At 41.7% G+C, this 11,532-nt stretch overlaps 1 protein-coding gene across 1 annotated transcript in view; it reads right to left on the minus strand.

The window, feature by feature from the left end:
- Positions 1-8,957: 8,957 nt before the first annotated feature.
- The window catches only part of LOC108570536 (semaphorin-1A-like), a 112,256-nt gene continuing 109,681 nt past the window's right edge, over positions 8,958-11,532 (minus strand). The window contains exons 10-11 of the mRNA XM_017932408.1: positions 9,756-10,051; positions 8,958-9,695 (exon numbers count right to left, since the gene is read on the minus strand). Of these exons, the coding sequence (XP_017787897.1) occupies positions 8,958-9,695; positions 9,756-10,051 (1,034 nt within the window). The remainder of the gene's footprint in view (positions 9,696-9,755; positions 10,052-11,532) is intronic.

The raw sequence follows: 11,532 nt of genomic DNA on the forward strand, positions 1-11,532 counted from the left end.
TAAAAAATTTGAGATTGCGAAAGTGCAGCGATTTTTCTCGCGGCGGATTTATTTGGGGCTTTGAGGCGTTTTCTTCGCGGCCGCTCTAAATTCGCGATGCAAGAAACAACGATAAACGTGGGAAAGTAAGACGCTGAATTTGCATAGATCATTGTGAAACATTCGCTGTAGCAGCGAAAATTTCGTATTTCGGCGTGAACAGGCGAATTTCGCGTTTCTCCGGAGGTTCCTCGAAGAATCATTCGATCAATTTTGTTCGACGAACTTGGTGCTGTTTTTATAGATCGTTTACACGTGCTTTCTCTATCGCGGCAAATGTGAATTGAGGAAACGATGCAAACATCCGATGTTGAACAATTAAGCGATCAGCCCTTCCTCTAAACGCCGATCGCTGTGTTATTCTATTTGATTAATTACGAAGTACATAGACAAAAGTGGCAGTTCGCACTTGGTACGATTTTGGTTTCCCTATCAAACGTCATTCTCTTTCCACACGTGTCACGTGAATTATGATTTACGCCTGTATGACGCATTTATACGTGTTAATCGTTCTTGAAGTGTGAACGAGGTAACTAAACATGTCGTGTTTCATTGTTGCATGATAATCGATAGAGGCAAAGTACATTTTTCCCATTTTCCAATTAATTGAAAAATGACAACGTGTCCCGTGAATTACCGTTATCAACGTTAAATGTACACTTAAATAGATACGTTATCGGTAATAATAGCACTGCGACGGATAACTCTAACGACGTTGACGAACTTGAAAAAAAGAAGGAGTTGAAATGTTGCAAGAAATAAGTCACAGAGCGAGTATCTTGTTTGTTATAATAGCGGAGACGTAATCATCGATTTTTAACGGATAACCTGGCTCGTTTGTCGCGTTTTACGAGTCCGTGCGTTTGAAACGGATTAGCATAATTGAAAATGTCAGTCGTAAAGCCTGACAAGCCCACGTTTCGGTATAAATAAGATTTATGCTCTCAAGCACAATCTTCCTTTTTTCTTTATGATACCTAATAAAAATCGGTATCCACTGACGCGGAAAGCTGATGGGGACCGTGAATATCGGATTGTCCGAGAAATTTGTATCGGTTTTTGTCGCGTCGTATTGCTTCTTGCAGGAATAATGTTAGAGACGTTCAGAAAATTCAAGTAATACACGTGAAAATTTATCTGAACGCTATTCTTCTTATTTCAACTTTTTAACCCTTTCGTTGCGGCAGATTTTAGTATCTTATGTACGTGGCAGATGGTAGATGTTCAATCGCGGCTGCAAAATCTTTTATTTTGGAGCTTCTAATTTTAGAAAAATTTAGAAATGAACTTTTATACAATTTGAAAATTAAAATTTTTTAAATTAAGATGCAAGTACGCGAAGGACAAAAATTCGCTCCAAGGGCACAATGCGAACATACTTTTAAAAATCCTTTGTTTTGGCGTTTTAAAATTTTTCAAAAATAATGATTTATCTTTCTCAAAATTAAGGTCAAAGTATGCAAAGGATAAAAATTCGTGCCAAGGGCACAGTGCGAGCGAATATTCGAAACGCCTATAGGCGCCAAGGACATAACGGCAGAAAATATTTAAAACGCCTATAGGCGCCAAGGACACAGCGCGAGAAAATATTCAAAACGCCTATAGGCGGCCAAAGTTACAGTGCGAGAAAATATTTAAAACGCCTATAGGCGGCAAGGACACAGTGCGAGAAAATATTTAAAACGCCTATAGGCGGCAAGGACACAGCGCGAGAAAATATTTAAAACGCCTGTAGACGGCCAAGGACAGTGCGAGAAAATATTCAAAACGCCTATAGGCGGCCAAAGTCACAGTGCGAGAAAATATTTAAAACGCCTATAGGCGGCAAGGACACAGCGCGAGAAAATATTTAAAACGCCTATAGGCGGCAAGGACGTAACGCGAGAAAATATTCAAAACGCCTATAGACGGCCAAGGACGTAACGCGAGAAAATATTCAAAACGCCTATAGACGGCCAAGGACGTAACGCGAGAAAATATTTAAAACGCCTATAGACGGCCAAGGACACAGCGCGAGAAAATATTTAAAACGCCTATAGACGGCCAAGGACGTAACGCGCGCAAATTTTCAAACCGCCTATAAGCTCCAACCGTAGTAAAAAGTTCCAATACACCAAATTTACTCTAAAATCGTTTTCAATCATCGAGTTTACAATCAAACGCAAAGTATTTCTCGATACAATTTTCCTGGACAGAATAAATCCCTAAGAATCATCCACGTTCAATTCATTTTTACCAATACTTTTATTCAAATCATCACGTACTTCAAAGAAAAAAAAAGAATCGCTACATTTACAGCATACACAAAATAAAAAAACAAACGAACCTACAATTATTATAGTATACAAAATAAAAGATCGCTACTTTCACGCACTTAGATAGCTTCTTACTTAAACTCTACAGAGAATTTGATATTACCGTCATGATAACCTCAATCAAACGAATCGAAAGGGGAGAATAATCATCATAAAACACACGCGAGATCGTTAACGTAAAAACCGCAGGACTTGTTCGGCTTTGCAACCAACGTTTGATACCCTCTGTTTGCTCTCGATTCACCAAGTTCTAACGACAAAACTGGCTCGCCTCAGTTGGACAGGAATCCTCGTTTAAATCGACAATCTATTCGTGTATAAGTGATAACGATAAATTATTGCGAATTTTCCAGCCACTGTTTGCCAAGCGATCGGCAGTCCGGGCGCTCCTACATGGAATGTTGCATTTTACTTTACCTAATTAACGCGATCCGTTACTACGTTACAGTCTAGCGATGGCGCGTGACGCGTATCCGGTGATTTTCGACCAAGTTCCTCGATCGAACCGTGCAAGATTCGACTTTCAAATCCGAGAAACGTGCCAACGTACGTACAGAGGGGAAGGAAAGGAAGAGAGTCGCGACCGTCTAGGGACGCGGAAACGTCCCCGCCGGCGGAATAACTCGAATACTTCCAATTTATTCGAATCGTTTGAATACTTCGCCCGTCGTGCGAGATATCGGGGAATCCCTCGAAACTTTCCGACGACGGTTACGACCGACACTGCGAAAGACGATCGAATCCTCTTACGAATTCACCCTGGCGAACGAATTTCTTCCCTCCCTAAGCCGAACCGCGTGGAAGGCCAGCGATCGAGTGGTTTGTCGTCCCTCGAATTGGCTTTTTTGCATTCAGAATTTGAGTTTTTATTGGTGATTCGAAATTTTGATTAGCACAATTTCTTTTCTTTTTTTTAGAGCTGCGTGGCTCAATTTCTGGGCAGTAACGTAGTTTTCTTTTTTTTTTATCGTAGATGGTGTCATTTGTTTGGGTAACAGATAACGTACGAAAGAGTTCACAGAAGTGTTTACTTTTTCTAATCCTAGATAAGCCTAATAAGTAATCTTAGATAAGCACTTTTTCTAATTTTAATTATAAATGGGTAAAGAAAAAGAAGGTGAATAGGGAAACAAAAGTTATTACGTATTCATAGTAATTTATGTACGAGTGAGAAATTCTCATTTTTCAAAACGTGCTAAATAAACTGACAAAGATAAAAATTTCTTATAAAATGATAAAAACGTGATTTAAAGAAGAACAACGAAAAAAAGTGTTCGAGTCATTTTAAAAATTTGCTTCAAATTGTCTGGCAGAGAACGTGTTAAGATATCGTTAACAGCTTATCTCAATTATTAATTTAAAAAATGTGTGATTATGCAAAGTGTCAATATTTCGATGAATTTTTGTGTCGAGCTAATTTGCACGTTATTGGGTCGCAAATCTGGTAATTTGAATGACACTGCTTTAACGCAGAACGTTAATTTCATTTCATTTTTAATAAATCAGTAACTACGATATTAACGTAGTTAGAAATAATGTGAAACAAAATAATGCAGATTTTATATTTTGAGTGCAAGAATGGACCGAGTTAACAAAACGATTGCTATTAACAAAATTAGCCTCGAAATCTGTTTCAGTGACAAAACCAAATACAAACAATTCCACGGAGAAATAACACCTCGCGTATCTTTAAAAAAAGTAAATAAAAACCGATTCGAAGGACGTTCATTTCGCTTTCAGACGTAATTCTGCGAACGATTGGAATTCAATTTCTGTTTGTTCGAATCAATTCCCGTATTATCGAAGATCTGATTTTCATCGAATTAAATTGCTGGCTATTAAGAACCTGATTCGATTACTTCCAACTACACACGCCAACACGTTCGAAACACGTTACAAGTAACATACAATATAACGTACGCGTCACGCGTGACTCTCGTCGCACTTTTTGTTCGAACGAGGGAGGAGGGCTCGTCTCCTGTTTGCTTAGCACGAAGAACAATCTTATATTTCTAGTGTCTCACGATTTAAAAACTGATCCTAAATGCGTATGCTCTAGCGAGGAGAGCTTTAGCGTGCAAGCGTTTCTGTCTCGCGATTCAAACGAGAACAAAAACGAGAAAGAAAAACAAAAGAAAAAATGGAATACATACATATATATATATATATGTAGTCAAACGGAATCCATTGTTCCTTTCTTCGGTAAAAAAAGGAGTAAATTTCGTCCTAAGTGTAGCGCGGGAAACTCAGTTTTAAACGGAGTAATAATATGTACAATCGTTCCTTAAAATAATTAATCACGTAAACTCTAATAAAACGCCTTTGTATACATGTACATTCATAATGTTAATATGTATATTATATTTATATGCCTCCTCGATTCGTCTAATTTAGAAATATTATAGCATATAACAATTTGCCAATAATATGTATATATATATATATAATTTCTCATTTCGACACAAGGTACCTAAGTTGAATGCTTCTTCTTCTTCATTTTCTTTTTTTTTTTTTTGTTACTTTTGTATAATATAAACATCGTATTTGTAAAATATGTTTTTTTTTTCTTTTTGTACGCCGAACACCCCGGTGTGTTTGTTGATTCCTCGCGAAGTCGAACGTTAACGAGACCCGGTGCGCGGCGGAATTTTAATTAAAAAAGATCGCGGACTTTCACAAAGACCCGCCCGAAAAAATTGTGTAATTAGCTGCCTCTCCTTATTTAGCGCGTTCCTCTTTTAATTAATGAAAATGCAATATCCCCGTGTACACGTGTAGAGCAAAACACGCGTGTGTTTCGGTGTGTCCGTGTCGTATACACGTGTACACGTAAACATTAAATAACGCTCTACCACTGCTGTCCGCGTGACGAGTAGCGCAACGAATGATTCTCTTTCTCCACGATCCTCGTTTCAAATGATTCCAACGATTAAAAACGCAATTTCTACTTGTTTATGTACAACGACTTTCTTCTTTCTTTTCACCACGCAACTTCAGACCATTCTCAACGTTGTTCTTTCATCAGAATTTTATTCAGACCGTGCCTCTTTATTTAACGGCCGTTTTAAAACGCGTATATTATATCAGTGTGTGTGTGTGTGTGTGTGTGTATATACGTGTGTGTGTATCTGTGTTGTTCGTGTGAAGCTTCCTCTCATTTATTCTCGAAACGATCTTCCATTTCTCGTCTTCCCGTACTGTCTCTTTCTCTTTCTACGCTACGCTCAATGACAATCAGTGAAAATCGATGCATCTATTTAGAACTCGTCTTACTGTCCTTCGTTTGAAGCACGTTAGAATTGGACGCGGCAGTGTTGGTTCACGAGAGCGGCCGTACGTTTGTCGCCCATTCAACGGTTACAATAATTTCATTCGACGATGAAAAAGAGGGTCGTCACACGTGTCCTTAGAACGACGGCAAAGATCTCTAAGAGATCTGATCGTTCTAAAATTCCGTATTTCGCGTGAAACATTTCGAATAACCATTTTTCTCCATTTTGAAGCTAGCCATTGCAATTGTTCGGTTGCCCAGCTCTTGCCTATTATTTACATTTTCTAATTTGAAAACGGGGAAGGGGAGAATTGTAAAATCGAGAATTGCTCCATTTCACCCGTGTATCACGGTCACACACGTTCCTCGATCTACTATTCTCTCCCTCTCTCTCTCTCTCTCCTCTTCTTCTCTTTCCATCTCTTACTCGATATATCTGGGACAAACGTTAGCCGCTGCTACTTGCAGGCACTCTATCCGCGGTTAAGCTGTAAAGGAAATACGCCCAGTGTTCGCTATTGTACGCTAGTAAGACCGATTTACGCCATTGTCAAAGGCATCTTGCCAAACGCGCTAAGATCCCGCCATTCGTTCTCGCTTTCCCCTCGACCGAGCTCTCTCGCCCTTCGAGGATATCTCGCCGCTGTAGAGAACTCTCGTAGTACACGCTACCAAGTTTTTCGCCTATGGTGTCGGATAACATGCGGTACCGGCTCTAAGAAATACACCAGCTGAAACGAATCGCACGAATACGTTTATTCCGAAGCTTCGGTCCGAATCTACACGCCGATTGATTCCACTCTCGCTGCGACACTTTTTCTTTCCTTTTTTTTTTCTAGCGAAATGTTAGAAACTGTTCCTCCAGGTTGCGGAAGTTTCTCAAGTTTAACACTGTGCAACAACTGGGAGTTTGCCTGGAGGAACGATAAAATTCATTTCGAAATGTTCGCGTGTATCGGCAGCAGAACATTTGCTTTCCCGAATTTGTCGTTATTTCACTATCTGAGAATGATTCTTCCTCCTCTCTACGAAGATATACAATTCTGTTTCGCCTTAAGTTTGATTAGGGTACAAGTATAAGTGTAGCATAGTATAGTAGTATGTATGTACACATCGAGAATAAGTTAACGAAACGATCTTCGTTGAGACAACTTTCGTTCGTTATCATTTATCGGTTAATTAACGCTAACATTGTTTACTAGTTCGGAACAAAAGTGAAACTTGAGAGATCGTTCTTCTTCGATATTCCTTCGTCGAATGTGTAGAAAGGAAGATCTATCGGATGATAAACGAAACGACGAATTTGTACAATTCAATTATCGGGAAAAGAAAAATGATTCCTTTCGTAATTTCTTATTTTCCCCTTTTTCTACTTATATCGTAAATACGTTTCGTTAGCTTCTCTAAAATATATAAAAATCGTTAATTATCTCGGATCTTCAAAGTTCTACCGCGTTTAAAATTTACCTCCGTAGTCGCACAGTTTTCTTATTCCGTGTTTTCGATAAAAATCACCACCAAAAATCGCATTCGAGCGATTCGTTTGCGAAGCAGCTTTACTTCGTCTACCTTAGAAAATATTAAAAAAAAAACAAAAGAAAACAAAAGAATGGAAATACATCTCCACAACACATCGCCCGGAACACCACCGCCAAACAGTTATAAATCAATTTAACACGTCCCAGCCAAAAATACATAACTCCTCGAAGACACCACAACGCGGTAAAATGTTCCTTCCTTATTTCCTTTAATAACCCCGTACGCGTACGGTGCTTCAACGTCACAATTCTCTCTTGCTAATAACCAATACTCACAGCACGGCAATAAGTGCACAACAATACTTCGAATAATTCATACATAAGTCTCTATATATCTCTCTCTCTCTCGCTTTCGTTCGCTCTCGTTCGCTCTAACTTTCTCTCTCTCTCGCTCTCTCTCTTCACGTTCATTTAGCATCGTCCCCCGTTCCACCTCTATCGAATACTCTTTTAAACGAAACGCATAAATGAGGCACTTGCCCGAATCTATACCGGCCGCATTTTCCCGTTCCTGTTTTATAGATCAGAAATTTGCCAACAATTAATATACGGAAGGCACGCCTCGTCTCGCGCGAATGCATGAAACGTCTCTCCACACGAAAGCACACGTTTCTCAAACTTCACCCATCGGAAAATCTCTGTAAATTCATAGTTGGGCGAAATTTTCAACCTTGCCTCGAGCATTGTAGATCGAACAGATCTTCGTTTCTACAAACACGCGAGTGTTCTTCTGCAAGTGAAGAAATTTCGTTTCGCTGGTTCGAGTTTCTTCGGTGAAACTCGGGGGAGAATCCCAGATCGGGCATGGTTTGAGAAACGTGAGTGAAAATGGTAAAGACGCTTCGTCTTCGTCCTTAAATCACTGCGGTTCTAAGCACCTAAACAGGCCACTGCTACGAACACAGTCTCTCCTCTGATCGTATCACATTTACACAGCTTAGAGTCGATCCTTTGTCCTATCGTCGTTGTTGTTTCTCTTTTTTTCCCTTTTTGGTTATTCCTTCATCTCCCATATCCATTCCATTGCCGTACTGGTGAGAAACGGAAAGGAAGAACTCGAAATCGATCGAATTCTGTACAAAATTAGCCCAAGGTGTGTGTGTGTTGGAGCGTCCGATACGCGATGTCGTCGCTTCTAGACATCGGAGAGAGCCTGAATTGTGGATATAGTTTAAAAAAATAGTTCCAAAGTTCGCGTGTCTCTGTTTCATTTTTCCCCCGCGCGCTCGCGGGTACATATCAGACGATACGACACGTAAACACCGGAAGCACGTAGCTTTGCAACGTAACCGGTTTTCCTCTGTACACGATCGATACGCACGACGACGAAGAAGAGAAAAACAAAGAAAAATCCGTACATCTCGAGGACGTCGAGTTCTCGAATTATCTCAGGTAACGCCGACACTAGGTAATGCTTGACAACATTCGTGGGTCTTCTTCGGGAGAGAACGAAACCTCGGGTAGTCTTGATCTTCACGTTACGTTCCACACAAAAAGAACCCCGTTAACCGAAAAACATCCTCTCTCTCTCTCTCTCTCTCTCTCTCCCGTGTGATCGCGTATAGACAATGAACAGCGTTGAAACGCACGGCAATCGGTTGCGGAACTAAGAACAGTTTAGAAAATACGCGACATAATCCGATCTCTCCAAGTCCGAACAATACTTCTTCTCTTCTCCAACGATCTCTCCTTCCACAGTTCTCGTAGATCTACCGTCGTTTACGTTATATCGCGCGTTGCTCGATCGATCCAACACCGTATCCTCCGTTTGAATCCGAAAGGAGACAGCCGGTGTCACTTCCGCGCCGCCTCGTACGTCAGCCCGCGCCGGAAGAACATCGAGCTGGCGCCGACCCGTTTCTTCCGGTAGCTCGAACTCCTGAACAATCGATCCTCCCCGCCGGCCATCGATCTAGACCTCGGTGGCGGGCTTCTCCTCGCGTCGTACTGGTTCGCCACGTACATGATCATGTCGTTGAAATTCGGGAGAAACTGCGGATTGAACAGCGACAAGATTCTCTCGTTCAACTCGCGCGGATCGCGAGTAGGGACCATGTAGTGATCGTGTGTGCTGGCCGTCTCCTCGCCGCGATTCAGATCGCTCAGCATCCGTTGATGACCGCGGCACAGGTCGTCGAGGCTGTTCGCGCTGCTGCTGCTGTAATCTTGAAGCCCGTTCATCGGTTCCGTTAACGCGGTCTCGATGTACTCCCTACCCGGGTAACGATGGTCGTATCTTCTGTTGTAATCGGTCACCTTCGACATGGATCGTGAATCGTAAGCCGCCGCGGCAGCCGCTGCTTGCCTAGATGTGACGAGGAACTCGAGCTGTCTCTCCTCGCTTGCTACGCTCTCGTAAACGTCCTCGTCGTACCTGGCCAGCTGGTCGAGCATGCAGCTAGCGTTCACACGATTCTCCTCGTCGGCGTTCTCGGCGGCGTCGTCGTCGTCTTCGTCGTCGTCGTTACGATCGTCTGATTCCGCGAGGTCGGAGGATGAGGAGGAAGAAGAAGAGCCGGAACCCGTGGGGTCCTGCGGCAAGCCTCAGACGGCCCTGTGTCGTCTTCTGTATCATATGTACGTCTTCTTCACCTTCTGCACAGGCTTATTCTCCGCGGAGGAGTTCGCGTTCTTCCCGTTCGGATTCTTCGGTGGTACGTTAAGGACCAGGTTGATGGATTTGTTGTTGAAACCCGGCGACTCGGAGCTCTCCGTCAGCCGATTCAGCTGCTGTCGTTGCTCCGACGGTTCCGGATAAGGCGCGCCGCGTAGCCTCTGGGAGAACCAGAAACCGGAAGCGAAGCCGGCTACCAGGGAGAAGAAGCAGGTTCCTATCAGAGCACCGGTCAGGGTCTGGGCAGAGTACACCACCGGTGTCGCGACCACGTCTGCAATGAAAGGTGAATTAATATCGATGGAGATGTATCGAGAAGACTTGTTGCTTCTTTCATCGAACGTTGGGGTGTTTCTTTTTCTTTTAGGGGTAAGAAGAAGTCGGTGAGGAGAATCGTTCGGGTAGAGGTTGTGGGAGGTTTTTCTGTAACTGCTGGTGCAACTGAATTCTCCACGGCGAAATAAAGAAAATGGGAGATGTAGATTTTTGGGGGGATTTTTGAAAGTAGAATAGGAACTTTCTCGTACGAGGCTTCGTTTTTAGAGGAAAGAGACTTTGAATATTTTTTTAAGTTGAGTTTATATTTGTTGCAACTTTTGAAGTTGGGATGTCGAATAAAATAGTACGCTTGTTGTACTAGCTTACGACCGTTTGCAGGTTTTGTGTCTACAAACGTGAAAATTCTTCTTTTCCTAGATCGTGTGATACTGTCGTTCTTCGTAGCGTGATTAACGTGATTTTATGAACAATTTAACGCTGAAAAATTTCTTACTTTAGAATTGATAGGTATTCCTGCTTTAAAACAGGAGTAAGTAAAACAGGCCATCTAATTATCTTCTCTAACTATGGCGGATTTAATGGTTTCAAAGGGTGAATAAGATGGAAGAAAAATTTGTTCGATGCAAGAAATGGCAAGAAATGAAAGGTTTAAAATTTCAGCACATCCAAATCTAAATGCACATCGATATCTACAACATACACTAGAAAAAAGTATGCACATTCAAGTAAAAAAATAAAGGTAGCCTTGAAAAAAACAGAACAAATTTTTTGAAACCGTTTAAATTACCTATAAAAATTCTCTGGTATTATTATAGTTAAAAACGACAATTAGGTGGCCTGTTTTACGTGTCCCACCTTGTACAGCGTTCGAGAAATTTAAATTACCACCATACGACACAGGTGCATCGAAATAAATCTTCAAAATGACTCTCTTCGAGCAATGAAGCCTCGTATAAATATTATTTCTCTTCCTTCAATCTCCTTTTCCTCGAAGAACCCAACCTTTTCCCGATTATACCAGCATTTGGAAGAGCCCTGAAGCAACTCTCTCGACGAGCAAATATCTCGTTATCAACCGTATTCCATCGGGCATTTCCCATCAGAAAGTGAACGACAGATAGAAGTCACCGATTGTTGATTTATCCGCTCGTTCGACGAACGTCACGCAATTAGCGTGCTATTAACGTTCGCTACCAATGCGAATAATTCGATCGGAGGGGCGGTGATACCTATTTGTACATTTGCCTGAATTTCCGCGAATTTAAACGCGATTCTACAAAAAAGAAAGAAAAAAAAAAATCGAACAGGCGCTCTAACGCGACCGAAAAACGCGATTCTATCTAGCGGGCTGCGAGCCGATTGTCCCTTCTGTTCTCGCCTCGAATAGCGTCCACGCGACCGAGAACGTTGCATTATCCACGTTGCATTCGAAGGAATCGAGACTGGAAGTGACTGGAAATCATGAAACTGGCTCCG

The sequence above is a fragment of the Habropoda laboriosa genome, unplaced genomic scaffold (assembly GCF_001263275.1).
Source record: "Habropoda laboriosa isolate 0110345459 unplaced genomic scaffold, ASM126327v1 scaffold61, whole genome shotgun sequence".
NCBI lineage: Eukaryota > Metazoa > Arthropoda > Insecta > Hymenoptera > Apidae > Habropoda > Habropoda laboriosa.